At 34.4% G+C, this 18,461-nt stretch overlaps 1 protein-coding gene across 1 annotated transcript in view; it reads right to left on the bottom strand.

Moving 5' to 3' along the window:
* Positions 1–4,496: 4,496 nt before the first annotated feature.
* Positions 4,497–18,461, bottom strand: part of LOC129751542 (protein tramtrack, beta isoform-like) — a 69,148-nt gene continuing 55,183 nt past the window's right edge. Inside the window, exon 4 of the mRNA XM_055747098.1 lies at positions 4,497–7,130. Within this exon, the coding sequence (XP_055603073.1) occupies positions 5,959–7,130 (1,172 nt within the window). The 3' untranslated portion in view covers positions 4,497–5,958. The remainder of the gene's footprint in view (positions 7,131–18,461) is intronic.

An 18,461-nucleotide genomic window follows, 5' to 3' on the forward strand; every position in this document is an offset into this window, starting at 1 on the left:
AGACATACATATGTCTGAACTAGCAATACTTAATCCAATAGAATGGCTGTTTTAGCCGTAACAGATATTTCCCCTGAATGAAGAAAATCGTGAATCTTAAATATGAAAGGGATTAATTTAGGCAAAAATCTTCCTTTTTTATGAAACGCATATATTAATTCGATTTTTGAGGTCTTACATGGAAATTTCGAGTTAAGCTGGTAGTAGTTAGCCACCATGGCCCTGAAAGAAAAATAGGTCCCCTTAAAAGTCTGACCGAGAGTATAATGTAAATATTGGAATAACCTACGCGACATCATTGCCCAAAATAGGTGTTTCTGAAACGAAGTGACAATTTTTTACAAAAAAGCAACTTGAAAAAAATTAGTTTTACCTTTCCGCTACTTGGGGACCGTCATCTTTTCCAGAAAAAAACTCAAACATCTCCTTATTCTTCAACTTTTTTTTAATTTCCTAAACAAATATAGATATTGCTCGTTCGTCTCGGATATCTAAGTAAGCTGAAAATATTCGAGGTCTAGTCAAGCATCAATGGCATTAGAAAAGCAGATGAGTAATCCTGTACAGGCGAATTAACGTCAATTTGTTAGTCGATATCGATGATTACGGGTTCAAACAAAAATTTGGGATATGGAAGAGCCAACCATGCGAACTCTAAAAACAACTCATATAGTTTTATGTTCGTGTAGGAGATTGCTGTTCCGTAATTTTGATTATTTATTATAAATTAAAATTTCATACTCTCTCAGAGTTAATGCCAACAAAAAAAAGAAGAAATCACAAATATAGAATAAAATTTGGATTTATTTTGAGGATTTCGTTCTATGAATAAATCTAGATGTAAACTTAAAAAAGTTATTCTCTCAGGATTCTAATTATGATCTAAATTAACCTTTCCACGCCATTTGTGTCAATATGACCCGAAGCGATATTTAAAATCGTCATTGTCATTACTCTTGGAAAAAATCGGAAAATATGAAATTTGGAACATATTACTAAAATCATGAGATACAAGAAGAGAAACAAGATACATAATCTGTAGAAAAAGTAACTTGCGGTGACCACCGGAAGTGCCCCTACTGGCATGTCGAAAGAAAACTTACACAATTGCCGTTCGAGTCAATATGACCAGAGAGTGTTCGCGCGTTCCTCTGATGACATATACTAACCAATTCTGAAGATATAAGATTCAGTGTTTAGGAAATTTATTCCAGTTTCTGAACCTATAAAATTTCAGTCGATGCAACTTATCCGAACGTCTGGTTTGTTCTCCGAACGAAAAAAAATCCCGAAAAAGATGTCACCTAAGAATGCCCATATCTTCTATTCGCTTAGTTGAATGATCGGAAGATAGGTAATTTGTTTAAAATTTTGTGGACGGCTTGGAAAGGTTGGAAATGAAAAATTTTTGTTGGTCAAAGCACTTGTACTTAATTCTTCAAGTGAAAATTCAGCTGAAAATATATTTTAGTGATTTGTAGTTACATTTTTTTTCGATCATATCGCTTTACCATCTGTATAGCATTCGCGAATTATATCAACGATGCAGTTGGCGAACACCTATTGAAAAACTTATTCGGTACATTTTCACCACTTAAAATGGTAATGCGTGTGGTTAAAAATAATTAGATTGTAATCTGCTATTTTAATGAAATACAAAGAAAAATCTTTTTACTGAAGCCTTCAAAATCCCTTATTTATTTTTTAAAAGTAAAAAAAAATGGATACTAACATTCCTCCCTTTTTCCCCATTGACTACTAGGACGTGGCCGGCGCCGTTATTAATCTTTTTCAAATGGAGAGCATGAATGAGTGTTGTGCATTGTGAATGAAATGCTAATCCCAAGCACCATTATGTTGGCCCTTGCACAAAATTGATGGCCTCGATCAATCACGGAGTAGCACCCATTGGCAAAGCAGAACTTGTTCTGCTTAGCCACGCCAGCGATAATATATGTTTTTTTTATTTAGTTCATTTTCTGAACACTTTTTGATTGTTGGTTGGTGTATAAACATATCTTCACAGCATTTCGAATTCAATGGTTTAAGGTAGCAGTCAACCAAGCTAAGCTAAGCTAAGCTAAACGTCATAAAAAAATGGGTAGCTTCTAGGATAAGGTCAATCCGGTCTTGTTTATCTAGAAACCTGGAAAAATCCTGGCATTTAATTTCAAAATTGTCGACCAAAATGTGGGCAATATTCGGGCATAAATATTTGGACAAAACCGAGGAGTAACTCAACAAATATCATGAAAAAAAAATTCATCAAAACTCATTTCATCCATCAGCAGATTGCATGCTTAAAAAAAACCTTTCATGATTTTTTTTTGTAAAACTTGCTCAAAAAATTTCGTTTGACGCAAAAAAACACAATCAGTTTTTTTTGTTTGATTTGTCAATTACAGTGAATAAATCCGGGCAAAATTCGGGTTTTTTCAATAAAATCCGGGCAACCGGGTCAGACCGGACTTTTCCCAAATTTTGATAAAAATATCCGAGCAAACCCGGATAAAACCGGGCAATCTGGCAAGCTTATTTTAAGAATTATTGTTGAAAGTTAGGATTTCAAATAAATAACTTTTAATGTGAAATTACTTGTACCTGAATAATTAGAAATAACCTTTTTTTCTTTCTTTTCTATATGCATATATAGTTAGAGCAAAAATGTTATAGGAAAGATTTTGATACAGGTTTTTTAAAATAATCTTATGCAAAAAGCCAAATATTTCGGTAGAGTGAGACGTTTTTGAGCAGAGTTACATATAGACACTATAAACTTTATATATAAAAATGGAGGCGGTTTCTTTGTAACATCATCACGTATAAACGGACGGTCGGAATGAAGTGAAATTAGGTATCTCAAACAAAATCAACTAAAAATGGGACACAACCAAGGTTGCCGAAATCACAGAAAAATCTGTAATTTCACAGAATTCTGAGAAAATTTTCATCACAGAATCTGTGTCACAGAACACAGAATTTTGAAATTATCACAGATTTCACAGAATTTTCAAACTTTGAATGGATTTCCGAAATCTTTTTTTTTGGACAGTATCAAATTTAGATTTCTTACTTTGAATTAGAAAGTATGATAAAATTGGTCATGGTTATTGATTTTGCACAACTAAAATTGGAAAAAGACCCAATTTATCATGAGTTTTCTATGAAATTCAAGGAAATCGCATCACAGAAATCTGTCACAGAATTGTTGGGTAAAATCGCAGAAAGTCTGAATCATTTTTCTCAAAACACAGAATTTTTTCGGCAACCTTGGACACAACTCGAACAACTTAGTCTGGTTTTTATAACCAATGAAGACAAAAATTCGAAAATGTGATCAGTTAACTAACCTAATGATTATTTGATTGATGAAAGTTTTGTTAGAATAATGTACAGCTTAGAAGTAGTTTAAAAATTCATATTTGGTATACCAATTCAAATGCAAAAAAAAACAACAATCAAACCGTTTTCGATAGTAAACCCTAAATGGTCCCTCACCCTTCCCTCACCCAAATTAATATAAAAGCTAACAGTTGAGTCGCCGTGACTATTACGGCTTTCCCTTCTACTAACATAATTTAATAAAGTAATACATGAAAGAAATGAAACATTATAAGTGAAATGTCTTAATAAACAAACCTTTGATTGAAAAAAAATAAATTAATCAAACGAAGAACAACAACTAAGGGCTCATCTCCCCCCGTAGATCGGAAAACCATCAGATTTGTTAGTGCTTAGTGTACGTAATTGTTTTCAAGTGTCATGTTTTTCAAGTGTCCCACATCCCACTGTGACCATCTATTAGTTAAGTCTCAGGTTTTTACTCAGTTTCTATTCATAAACCACGCGTTAGCAAAAGGCGCTCATCTTGCCCTAATTTCCCCTACTACGCATTTGAATGCTTATGTGATATCTTAAACATAATTTTCCTCTGGGGTGGTCCTCAAAAATAATTAAAGGCTTGATTTTTCTAAATGACAAATCCAACATATTTGAAAATAAAAACGACTAAAACGATAAAAATAACAAAAAAACAAAATTTAAAAATCAAGAAATATTATGTGTGTGTTGGCTATCCACCATGAGTGCACGGCATCACCGCAGTTTCGGGCTAAGTATGTGCTCACATGCATTCTTAGATTATTAGGCTCGACAAATCTCCAATGCAACGTGTACAGCAAACCGGGACCCCATGGCTTCGTATGAACTGTTATGGATGAATGTTTTGTGTTGATGTAAGTTTATTTTGGAAGAACGGGTCAATCAGTTGGGCTAGTTTACTGACAGGTATTCTGGTATCCGCTAGACCACATCAAACTCGCAAATTTTACTTAGGATGCGTTTTTATTAGTGTTTATTTTCGTTTTAAGGATTTTTGGTTTTGCGTTGTTTTGTGATAGGCAAGGCAAAGTAATGATAGAGAAGGTTTGTCGGCTATGAAAAGATAGGCGAAACTAAATGGATTTCGGATATTCAGTTAATAATCGGTCTACCTCTTTCAATCAATTATGTACGTAATGTATTTCTGAAGAAGTAAAATTCAGTGACAATCGTAACAGTTTTATTAGCCAGGAAAAATCCACCAAAACGTTATAGTCAGTGTCAATTTCTTAGAGTAAATCCTATTTTTGTTTTATCTTTCACAGTACCTCAAACATTTGCGAGTCTTATTACGAGTGTAAAAACAGTTACGATTATTTGTCTTGTGCTTGGTAGTAATTAAAACTAAAAAAATGATGGCCATTTGTGTAGTTGTTTGTGCTTTTTGTTTCAATATTTTATAAACGAGAAAAGGTGAAAAATTCACACCTTGAAAAAGTAGTAGGTAGTACGTTCGTCTGTCGAAATGACGGGTCATTTGATTTTTTGTTTGTTAAATGCTTACAAAAGTATATTGTATTCTGTTCAGTTAAGACTACGAACGAAAGCATTCTAACAAATGCAATGATTAAAATCCTAATCGCTGGTACTCGATTCATTTTGAATTTTAGTACGTTTTATTTTCATTGTGTACAGATTGAGGGAGGTTGTTGCTCCCAAACCGTTTAACTTTAGTTGTTTCATCAGTTCTTATGAAGACTGTTGGATACGCTCTTTCTTAAAGAGGGCTTTTTGATCATCTTTGCTTTCTAACACTAGCTTCGCGATTTACAGTTCTTTTTATTTTTTTTATCTACAATTAGGTAAGATTAGATTTTACTCTGTATTTGATTAGAAATTACGCAGAAAATGCACTGTTTATGTTGTTGTTGAAAATCTTCGACGACTACGTGGTATCACAAAACTAAGGAGAAAAAAAAACTACGAATGGGATCAACTAGGTCCGTGAGCTAGCTTGTAGCGCTTCTCTTACTGGGTAAAACTTACTTGCTAGTGTATGACGAGATCGGAAAATGGTCTCCCTTAATGCGAAAAATGTCCTTCGATTTTTGGTGTTGATTGGAGGGTTTTTTTTTCATTGAGAGAGAAAAAGTTTATTTGATGGAACAAAAATCAAGTTTTCTATTTTTTTTTTGTTCGCTTGTTTTAAAGTTTTTACAAATTCTATCAACAGTCTTATGTTGCTCATGATTATGCAGAAGAAAAAAAAGTTATTTGTGTTATTATTAGAGATTAAGGCACACGTGGTGTAATAGCAGTTCAGTGTTCATCAACAGCACCGCTGTGAATATTACGCTTTAAAATAAGATCAAATAAAAACAAAAATGGCGCTCCCGATCAGTTAGTACCAAAATAGATGGTTCTGATTCGAGAATAAATGCATGTTACTTTAACTTATTGTGCGCTTTTGGAGGCGCGAGAAATTGTTCGACGCAACGAAATTGTGTATTGCGTTTGTTTTCTGTGCGGAAGACTAGTGCTTCTGTTCTATTGGTTGATTAAATGTTACGTTTTTAAAAGTCGACATTCTTCAAATTAAATGCTGAGGAAATCTAATGATTTGAGGTTTGTTTCTTGCTATTGAGAGCCTGCATTCGAAACGACTGCGATGGCCGGCGTTCCGTTTTCTACTAGTTTTGGTGAGATCATTTGCTGGAATCGGTTGACCTGCTGCTGCTGTTGGTTGTGCAGTTCTTTCTGCATCTGTAGATGTTGCTGCAGCTGGATGGCATTGAGAACCGATTCGATTTTGGCCGTAGCATGAGTTGGTGGTGGGATTTGGCCTACTGGAACTTCTTGAGCCCCGGTTGCTGCTCCTACCAGATAGCTCATTGGATAGCCCATGTCGGCTGACTTGCCCATGTATGATTCGTGTGTCGTTTTGAGGTGGTTCTTCATCTTATCCGGCCGCGAGAATTCCTTGTTACAAACCGGACACGGGAAAACCTTACGCTGAGCTCCCTCGTGATACAGGAAAGCGTGCCGTTGGAAGCTATACTTATTTTTAAATGTCTTTTGAACGTTTTCCTTGGCACACTCCATACACTGATAGACGCCGTCGCTAACACTGGCGTAGCGGAATAGATTCAGTCCCCGGACGGACATTTCTGTCAGTGCTTCCGCCTGGTCGTCCGGTGAAATGTTCTTCCTTCTTACACGACGCTTCGGAGCCTGCCGAGAATGCGCGTAGCCACTACTGTTGTGACCGTTCATCTCGTCGTACGAGTCCTGCAAACCACCCTGAGGTGAACCCATCTCTTGATCCTCGGGATCGCTACCAAGAACCAAACTAGCATCGCTTGTGTTGTCTCCGCCGCTTTGAGTCATTCTCATCTTCTCCAGAGAGCGATTTTGTAGGTGTAGATTCTGCAGATGTTGCTGCTGCAACTGTTGCAGAAACAGTTGCTGTTGCTGTTGGTCAGGTCCTCGAGTAATAGATTCGTGTTGTTGTTGATAGCCGTTCAGTTTCTCCCGTTCCAAGGGTTGCCGATTTTCAACGATGGTACAATCGTCGGATCCGACGCTCTTCGGTGGCACAATGAACTCAAGATCGCTATCGCTGTCCGCTTGATCCTCGTCGTCTGCCGAATCGTTTCCTGGAGTAGTGATAGGTTCTTCGGTAGTTTCCATCAGGGAGATGCTCTGCTGCTGGTCCGGTTGTTGTTGTTCGTTAGCATTTGCGTTCGGTGTCGGTGGTAGAGGTTTCGGTGGCTGAGGGATGACGGTGATTTCCGGCTTGTCAGCGAGAGCTGAAAAAGAAAGGTAAGGAATTTTCATGAGCTCTGGATGTCTGAGGTCTTGGGGTTTTGAAAAATTAAAGCAGTGTAAATCTGCGTTACAAGCCAAGAAGGCACCATATCTCAGCTTGGCTCCACGCATTTTCAAAATTATACCCTAAGATACCATGTGGTTATTGTTACCATTTTCCAAAATCCAGAACAAGACTGGTTCAGAAGGATCAACCGATATTCAAGCCAATATAATTTTTAAATATCCCGAAGCACATACAATAAGACAATATCTCTAAGGTCCAGCCTAAGTAGAATGAGAATAGGTCATACTCGTTTGACCCACTCATTCTTATTCGAAAAGAGTCCGCCACCTGTCTGCCAGTATTGTGGAGAGCAAATTACAGTCCAGCATATACTTGTTGATTGTAGAGGTTATGATCAAGCTAGGATAGATCACTATCTTACCGGTGACATTTGTGATATTCTTAGAAACGAACCAGATAGAGAAAAAGCCCTTCTACGATTCATAAAAAGTGTTGATTTGTGGAACAAAATTTAATAGACTTAAGAACTAGTTTGTATAATTCTTTTTCGGACACGAATGCCAAAAGTTGGTAAAATGTCCTAAATTAAATTAATAATAATAATCTAAGGTCCAGCACTGAGAAGTACTACAGAAAGAAGTCTGTAATATTGAAAATCATTTTAGACTCTTGCGAAAATTTGGGGCCGGTCCAATATTTGGCACCCAAAAATCATTAAGCCGGATATTCGGCTAACCGAATAGCTAAGGTAAGTACCTATTCGACCAAATAGACCGAATATTTATTATTACCATTTAAACAATAACAGACTTGCCAAATTTTTCAAATGAAATTTAAAAAAACACAACAATAATGTTGAAAAAGTTGTGCAATTTCCATAAACTTTAGTCTTTAGTAAAGCATCCTTGTATCTTTCACTGCAAATCATGCTGTAGATCGTTTATTTATTTTATTTATTTGCTTAACTGAAACATCCACAATATAAGTATTTGACGAAAGGGCTGAACGACTAGAACTTAAATTTCCCTATCTGACGCCATCTTTAAATCCAAGATGGCGGCTTCCGCTCAACTTGAAAATGCTGTTAATAACTGGAAATCGTATGAAATTTGAATAAGATTTCCGACCATTTGCAGCCTTTTAAAGATAAGCGGAAGTCACCACCACCACGTCAGATAGCGAAATTTGACTCCTACTCGTTCAGCCTTTTCACCCAATACCCAAATTGTAGGGCTTTCATGTGATTTTTAGTCGTTTACAGCTTTTTAAACTTAATCGGAAGCCGCCATCTTGTATTTCAAGTTGGCGTCAGAAAGTGAAATTTGACTTCTTCTAGTTTAGCGAGTTTAGCCTTTTCTTCCAGTACTCATATTCATGCAATTTTAGTCGTTTACATCTGTCCTCATTTTCTGTACTATTTATTAACAACTCAGAAATGAGGAACTCATCCTACGCATGTTCTTGGTTGGCTTGCGAGAGAAACGTCAAATTTTAGCTATTTATATGGCTCTCATAAAACCGTTATTGTATTTACCAGCCATTTTTATGACATAATAAAGTTATTAAGCATTGAATCGACGCCATGTTTATGGATTCACAGTAAAGACCCCGTTCGTTTTTGGCAACATTTTTTTGGAACGACACTACCTTCTAGTTTTCGCTATAACAGGACCAATATAATTTAGACAAACATCATAAATACGTTAATGGTGATTAAATATAACAACATAAATTTAAAAAAATAATATAAAGTAGGTACTCAAAAATGATGAAGTTAAAAAAAAATAATACCAATGACCAAAAAATGACAAAAAATTATATAAAAAATTATGGAGAATGATAAAAATAGCAAATATGCCAAAAATTTCAAACAAAACAAGAAAAGTGCTAAAAAGATCAAAAACATGTTAAAAAAATTTAAAAAAATCTAAAAATAGAAAAAATTTATAAAACTTATGTTGATGGTATTAATAAAAGTTTTTTGTAGTGATAAATGAAAAAAAGTTGAGAACAAAAAAAGTTGTCAACATTCGATTTTGGCAAAACCAAATGTTCGGGCATGTTTCCATAATCGAACGGAGTCTGTATTTCTGAATATTTTTTCGGGATTATTTTCAATCAATTGCATTATGTCATGTTTTACAATTAATTTTATTGAAAAATGTTGTCCGCGAAATGTATGTAATTTTATTTTTCCTATAAAAATAAATATTTCATTAAAATCTCGTTATTCTGAAGAATTGACGAGGCGCATTTATTTTAACACATTAAGGGCCGCGAAATCTAAGGCGAGAAACACCGAAACTCGGCATTCACTATCTCAAACCAAATTGGGCCAATTTTTACAATTTGAGTTATGCTTCTAAGAGCACCAATGTCCACAATGTGTTAAGATATTATTTCATACACATTTTGCATAGTAAAATCTTGACTGGCAGTAGAAAAGATGCTCATAATATGATTAAACAATGCTTTTTGGTTGTTACTTTTACCAGATCATATCTCAATAATGCAATCATCATTCATCAACCATCATGGTTGCTGAAAAAAAACCCGAATAACTCACGCAATCCAAAAATAAATGCTAACCAGGGGGGGAGGTTTGGTAATCTATTTTTTTTCTATGATATATTTGCTCAAACCATGCACGAATTAAAAAATATCATAGAAATATTTTCTTATTACTTTTTGACTAACCATTTTTACGTTCTTTTACATAAAATTTTTTATGAATTTTTTAAGATACATCCGAAAATCCGTTAACAAATTTGTTAACAAATCAGAGAACTTACTTTCATCGATGGTTAAAATCTTTGAATTTGCTCTAAAATGTTGTGAATTAAGCTTGTTTGATTTGAACAAATGATAAGTTTTTATCAGAAAGACTTCGCTTTGTTTAAAGAAAACTTATTCTATGCTCAAATCAAATAAGCTAAACCTACCACTACCAAACTCTCGAGAAAATTTGAAAATTCAAAGATTTTAACCATTAATGAAAATAAAATAAACTTAAGTCAAAACTAAAATTAATTGATTGAAGTTTTGCTGTTCAAACTTGATACTTCCAATTGCGATATAAATTCAAGTTTTAATTTGAAATTTGGCTCTCGATAAAACTGAAATAATAATATTATGTATTAAATTTTTTAACGGGCTTTTAAATCCTTATCCTTATCCTTATCCTTATCCGATTTTTTTTTAGTAAAAATGAATTTTTTAAATAAAAGCCTGTGGGTGTTTTTTTTTTCTAAAATAAAAACTGTCTGAATTTGGTTACAAATTTGAAATTTTGAAATTGAAATTATAATCAAAATTATAAGTCTGTGAACTCTTGCAATTTGAATTCCTCAACGAATTCTGTATCAGAATTCTGAATCTGAATATGAATTCAGGTTCAGAACTCAGATACATCATACAACATCAATATTCAAAATTCAGATTAAGCTCATAAATGAGTTAAAATTATCAAGATAACTAAATATAAAATTTGAATTTAAGGAGCTTTTTACGAGTTTCAATGCGATTTCTGAAATGTAAAAAAAAACAATTCATGATTTTAGATTCCAGGTCAATATTTTGATATGAGCCAAGAATTGAAATTTTTTTTAGAGCCTTTAATCATCAATCTATTTTTTTATATTTCGCGTGAACTTTCATTACGTCGTATTAAACAAAATGTAAACCAACAGTTTTATTACAAAAAAAAATACAAAAACTGACATAAACTAGTCGTAACTTTTTCCAATTAGAATATTTGTAGTCTGGACAACATATTCTATATGTGAAATACAAATTTTAAAGTTGTTTTGATAACTTTTGTAGCAGTTTTCTGTGAATTCTTAAGATGTTTCATAAGATGTAATGAAAGCAGTGAAAGTCTGGGGTTTCTATCAGAATTCATTATTTCTTTTTTTTAGTCTGAATTAATATGAATATGAAATTCTAATTATGAGGATCATTTTGAGCTTTCGCCATTTGAAATTTGAATTCTGAAAAAAAATAAGTTAAAGAACTTCGTATCTGAATATGAAACAAAATCTCAAGATGATTTCTAAAGCTACGATCATTTAGAGACCGGACACTTCATATCGGCGATAACTACATTCCTAGAGTCGGATATGTCAAATTTTGGCAACGTAATGAAAAGGACTAACCTTGCCTATTTTTTCAGATGTCTTAGTTGATGTATTTTTGAGAAATTTACGATGAAAGAGGACATAATAAAAATATTTTGCCCTATCATCTCGGAAATCTTTCATTGTCGGATGAAAAACTCATGAACTGTTGTTCTTTTTGGCCGAAATAGATAATTTGTAAAAGAAGACTCACTGGAATGCTCACGTTTTTTGATCAAACGAATAGTTTTAAAAATACACGCGTTTATAACTGCCCGGATTCTAAATGATCATAGACTTAATATTGTGTTTTTTTTTATTCGAAAAATAATTATTTTAATGAATTTGAGTTTTAAAAACTATAATAAAATTTTGAAGGAAGTGCAAAACCAAATTTGAATAACAATTTCAAGACACCTTTTCAGTTATATTTTCTAATGATGATGCGAACTGAAAGTCAAGTATCTTAAACTAGATACATAATGCGAAATATGAAAACAGAAATACAATTTAAATTTTAATAGTTGGGAACCAGATGGAATGAGTTGAATTTATTAAAAACTAGTATTCAGAAATAAGTTTCTATCACAGAGCTAGAAGCGACCATGAGGCAAAGAAGTAGGGCAAAATAGTTAATTTTAGGTAAAATTTAAATAAAAAAAAGTGACCAAACCAAGTTAAAACTAACTCAATAGTGATTTCAAAAATTCATATAGAACGATTCCAGGGCAATTTGGCTTGTTGAAAAAAAAAAGGTTTTTAAAAGGCTCTTGACCCCACTTATAGAAGGGATATGTTGGACAAAAAGGTACATTTTACCTAAATGAGTTTTGATGATGTAGGAATAACGACTACAGAATCCTAAAACTTTGTTTGACGAAAAGTTTAAAGAATAGACTTGAGGTTAAGTAAAGATTTGCTCAATATTGAAAAAAAAATTACAGTAAAATAAAAAAAAGTCATGACGTTAAAAAAGGAAAATCCTCTGTCTTAGAAAAGTGACAACACATCGATACAAGATTGAAAATAGATAACAACAGTATGTTTACAGAAGATTGACAAAAGACCTACAGACAAGGTTGCCGAAATCACAGAAAAATCTGTAATTTCACAGAATTTTGAACAAATTTTCATCACAGAATCTGTGTCACAGAACACAGAATTTTGAAATTTTCACAGATTTCACAGAATTTTTAAATTTTTAATGGATTTCCGAAATTATAAATTTTTTGGACAGTATTAAATTTAGATTTCTTAGTTTGAATTGGAAAAGTATGATAAGATTGGTAATGGTAATTGATTTTGCCCAACTAAAATGTGTGAAAGACCCAATTTCTCATGAATTTTCTCGGAAATTCATGGGAAAAGCATCACAGAATTTCATCACAGAATTTTTGGGCAAAATCACAGAAAGTCAGAATTATTTTTTTCAAAAACACAGAATTTATTTCGGCAACCTTGCCTACAGAAGCTTAGTAGAAAATTATCGAAAAATTCTAGGTATTCACAAAAAAGCGTACAAATTTAACTAGAATAATCTTCTCCGTAGAATATAATTTATTAATTCAAAACTGACTCGAAGAACATTAGCTAATAACAATGAAACATCAAGAAGAATTAAAAAAAAAGTCATTAAAAATTGAAAAGGTTTTATGAAGTTTTAGGATGCCTCGTAAACTTTAACAAAAGTGCATAAATTTTTTTTGGAAACATTAAAGAAGTACCTCAGAATACTGTAAATGCCATGAGCCACCTCCAAAAAGCTGGAGAGATAACTGAAATATGTTTTGAAATCATCAATTTATTCCAAGCTATTATTTAAGGATAATGTCTATAAATATACAAATTTTCAAATAAATTAACTGATTTTTTTATTCAATTAAGTTACTTTTCACAAGTTTACCTCACATCAATTCAACCGAATGTATTAATAGCATAGCAAATGTTACCAGCCATGCCATTTTTAAAAGTTCTATAAATTTTTGCAATTTTCCGATACAGCACTCGTTGTCATCATTGCGTATACATATTTTTGGAAACTTTTTGCACTTAGAAGTGGTGAATATTATTTAGTTTTCATAATGCTTGTTGCTTTGCGAAGTTAACAGCATCGACGTTGCACAGATGTGCTTTGTATTTAGCAAGTATTAACACTAGGTTTACGAAAGAACAAACACATTTTCCATATATCAAGGCAAAACAATCAACTTTCTTACTGGATCTGAATAATTTATCGAATTTAGATTGTGTGAATTTTCCACGAACGGAAGGGGTAAACCCTATTAGTCTAACGTCCATTATTTTGAAAATAATGAAGAAGATACTTGACGAGTATATTAAATCGCAGTATCTTAGCATAAGTAAGCTAAACAACTTCCGGTTCGCTTACAAAAAAGGTATGTCCACGGTTACGGCCTTACATACCCTTACACAAAAACTAGAAAAGGCTGTAGAGGCAAAAGAAATAGCACTCGCTTCTTTTTTAGACATTGAAGGGGCATTCGACAACGCATCTCACACTTCAATCGAAACAGCTATGAAAAGACGAGGGTGCCACTCGGCAATTGTAAACTGGACTAGTGCGATGCTAATAAACAGAACCATTTATGCAAGCTTGGGAGGACTTACAATCAAAGCCACACCAACGGAGGGATGTCCCCAAGGCGGGGTTCTATCACCGTTGTTGTGGTCCTTGATAGTGGACGACCTCCTAAACAAACTTGTATCCATGGGATTCGAAGTTGTTGGCTTTGCAGACGACGTAGTTATTATAGTTTGGGGAAAACATGAGAATGTGCTGTCTAATAGAGTGCAAACTGCACTCAACTACGCACTATTTTGGTGCAGGGAAGAGGGACTAAACATAAACCCTTCCAAAACTACTGTGATAGCCTTCACTAGGAGACGAAAAATTACACTAAAACCTCTAACATTAGATGGGGAAGTGTTAAACCTCGAATCACAAGTGAAATATTTAGGCATAGTACTAGACTCAAAGCTATCATGGAACCCACAGATAGAGCATGTAATCGTTAAGGCTACAACAGCTCTATGGGTCTGCCTCAAAGGAGTAGGAAAAAAATAGGGACTACAGCCGAAAATTATCTACTGGATATTTGCAGCTATTATAAGACCCAAAATCTCTTATGCCTCCTTAGTATGGTGGACCAAAACTAAGCAAAGTACGGCCCAGAAAATCCTAGCGAAGCTCCAAAGACTAGCAACGCTAGCTATAACTGGCGCACAGCGAAGCACACCGAATGAGGCTCTAAATGCACTACTAAATATTCTGCCTCTACATCAATTCATTGAGTTAGAGGCGGAACGTAGTGCCTTGAGACTCCCCAAACACAAAACTCTCTATGAAGGAGATCTTACAGGACACCTCAAAATCCTAAAGAAATTTAAATTAAACTCACTTATTGTGAAAAATGATGACTGGATGGAGCCCATTTTCAACCTAGACATACCATACAATGTAACTATCAATGATAGGGACGTGTGGAAGTCAGGTGGACCTGCGGTTCCTCCCAGATCGATCCTATTCTTCACTGATGGGTCAAAAATGGATAAAAGAACTGGGGCAGGGGTTTTCGGACCTAGACTCAGGATCTCAATTCCTACGGGAAACTGGCCAACAGTATTCCAAGCTGAAATTCAAGCAATTCTAGAATGCACTTTAGACTGTTTGAAAAGGGGATACAGGTGCACAAGTATCTGCATGTTCTCTGACAGCCAGGCTGCTCTCCGAGTACTAAGTACGTTCACATGTTACTCCAAACTAGTTTGGGAGTGTATAGTTGCACTAAGAAATCTGGCCTTACGGAACAGAGTATTTTTATTCTGGGTTCCAGGCCACTGCGGTATCCTAGGGAACGAAGAAGCAGACCAGCTAGCTAGGGAAGGATCTCAGGGCCTGTTAATTGGACCTGAACCTTTCTGCGGAGTATCGAGGAGTGCCTTGAATATGGAACTCAAGAACTGGGAAAGCACTACTATTGTCTCCAATTGGAGAACAGCAGACGGAGCAGCTCAGGCGAAAAGATTCATTGAACCAAGCGCACGACTCTCCAAAAACATGTTGAACTTAAGTAAGCACGAACTAAGTACTTACACAGGTCTCTTGACCGGACATTGTCCAACAAAACAGCATCTCAAAAGGATAAACATTATTCAAAACGACGACTGTCGGTTCTGCGGGTTCGAAAAAGAAACTGCAGAGCATCTTCTATGCAACTGCTGCGCCCTCCTAAATAGGAGAGAGCGTATACTTGGGGCAAAGTTAATAAGCGCACAAGACATATGGTTACATATCAGCCCTAAGAAGGTTATATCATACATCTTTGATATCATACCCGATTGGGATAAAATGCTTAGTCAGTAATCAACTGTCACTCCAATCAATAGTGCAGGTGAACCTGACAGCATATAGTAACGCGGGGTAAACACCACAATAGATCAACTAATGGTCGCAGTGGGCACTCCCCTACAGGAAAAAAGGGGTAAAAAAGCAAAATGTCGAATTGACAGGGGGGTTAAACCTGATAAATGTACTTACTACGAGTATTGAAACCATTGAAATAAAACGGGATTTTAAATCATTAGAATTTTTTTTGAAAATTAGCTCATTTATAAAGTGAAGTAAAAATGTAACTTCAGTGATTAGATTTTTCAACTGGTGTTGCTCTTCTAGATATTGAAAAAGCATTTGACAGTGTTTGCCACAAAGGTTTAATAGCTAAATTAGCTCGATTTGATTTTCCTGTATATCTCACCAAAATTATTTTACTAGCCGAACCTCACAAGTAAGCTATCAAAATTCATGCTCTGAAAGGACACCTATTAGAGCTGGTGTCCCTCAGGGTAGTATACTTGGGCCAATTTTATACAATATTTTTACTTCTGATCTGCCTGATGTACCAGAAGGAAAAGGTAGAAGATTATTTGCTGATGACACTTTGCTTTCAGCCAAAGGTCGGAATTTACGGGTGGTACGCAGTAGATTGCAACTCTGCTAACGCTTCCAAAACTCAACTTATTTTATTTCCCCATAAGCCAAGAGCTAAATTTTTAAAACCAAATGAAAATCATTCCATAACTTTTAATGGGGTTTCATTAGAATGGTCTGATCACGTAAAGCACTTGGGACTTACACTTGATCGGAATCTTACTTTTAAAAATCACATTGAAGAAATTCAATCTAAATGTAATAAATACACTAAATCTCTTTATTCTCTCATCAACACGAAATCCCGACTGTGCCTGAAGAATAAGATGCTTATTTATAAGCAGGTGTTCTGACCAGCGATAATGTATGCAGTTCCGATTTGGTCTAGCTGCTGCGCGACGAGGAAGAAAGCCAACCAGAGGATTCAGAACAAGGTTCTGAAAATGATTTTGCGGCTTCCACCTTGGCACAGCACCGAAGATCTTCATCGGATTGCGGGCATGGCATCTATCGAAGAGATGGCCAACAACATCATCTCCAACTCCAGAGGCAAATCGATGCAGTCTTCCATCGGAGAGATTCGTTCTCTCTACAATTAGTTTAATTTTAGGATAGTTTTAGTGTTTAGTTGTAAGTTTTAAAAATTTTTGACATTACAGGATGTTCTTCTACAAAAAATACTTGATTGTGCTCAGCAAATTTAAGTCGAATAAATAAATTTTAGTAGTCAATAAACTATAGGGCTCTGGACAGTTCATTATTGAACTGAACACCTAATTTAATGTAATAATGTAATATAAATGTAATGATACGAATTGGTACGAATAAAGACATATTTAAAAAAAGTTACCAAGTTTCCCAATAAGTAACATCTGAGTAACTATTCTGAAAAAGTGTCAAAGTTACTAAAAAGTAACCAACTTCTAGCCCTGCTATCATCGAGATAACAAATTTTGGAAATCTATAGCGAATTCTGAACCTAGGATTAGTTTTTAAGATTTTGGCATCTGAGTAAAGATTGGCAATCTTGAATAACCTTACTCAATAATGATTAAGAATTTAAAAATTCGAGTATAGAGTAGAACACCTTACTTGCTGCCATGTTGCTAACATGTTTTATAAAAGCTTTATGGGTGATCAAAAATCAAATCCTAAAGAAAAATGACTTGTCTGTACTGTTTGTACGTTCTGTGCCGAAGAAAGTGGATAAGGTGACTGTAAAAATTGTATGGCGGGCATCAAACGAAAGTCTCGCCAATTTGGACTAGGTCGACCGAAATCTTAACTGGAAATTTGTCCGTCTTTTATACATAATGAACGTAAAAAAGAACTTTAATGTTTTTAATAAACGAATAATAAATACATTTACATGCAATTTAGTTTGACCACTTTTTGTTCCGAAAAGACATGTTTGCTAGAAACAGTCTTGCGTTCTGAGGTGAGAAGAATGACTGAAAAAGGCTGTGCTAAAAGAAGGTTGTTTAGCAATTCTGTGAGATTGATAGAGAACGTCGACTTTTTTTTAAATATCCGCAACTCTTCGAGTGAAAGTTACATACGCTGACTTTGAACCACGTTCGATTCTCAAAAATTATGTTTCTCAGATCCAACATGAAATGTATCATAATATCGATATCAGACAAGCAAACAGCTTGTTTTTCTGCCAAAAATTCAACCTGAAAATCTGAAAAAAGTGTAATTGTAATTTATTCCTCCAGACACTTCAGTAATAAAAAAGATTTTTTTTTTGTTTTAAATTTTTTCTTTATTCCATTTGCTTTTTGTATGCCATTTTTCAGTTTAAATATATAAAGGTTGTTTCTCTACCTTTTTTTTTTGTTTTGTATGTGTATGGGGTGAACTTCCATAGGGTGTGTGTGTGGTTTTTGTGTAAGTGTTATTATTTTCATATATTAATTGCAATAACATATATAATATTTTTCTCATAATTACTCCCTTTTTATCTTGCACACATTCGCACCCTTCCAAACTTTCGCTTTTTTGCGCTCTCTCGTTCACCATTTATTATTATTCGATAAAGAATACACAGCTTGTTATTTAAAAGAAATATAATCACTCTCCCCACTTTCTCGCTCACTCACTCTAATACGATTAAAACATAGTAATTATGTACTTTCATTCACGGCTTTCGAGCTCACCACTGATAATTTGTATTTGATTTTTTAGGGTTTTTCTTTTATAAATTTTTGTTTTTGCATAAAACTTTTTCTGTTGTTCTTCA

The sequence above is a fragment of the Uranotaenia lowii genome, chromosome 3 (genome assembly GCF_029784155.1).
Source record: "Uranotaenia lowii strain MFRU-FL chromosome 3, ASM2978415v1, whole genome shotgun sequence".
Classification (NCBI taxonomy): Eukaryota; Metazoa; Arthropoda; class Insecta; order Diptera; family Culicidae; genus Uranotaenia; species Uranotaenia lowii.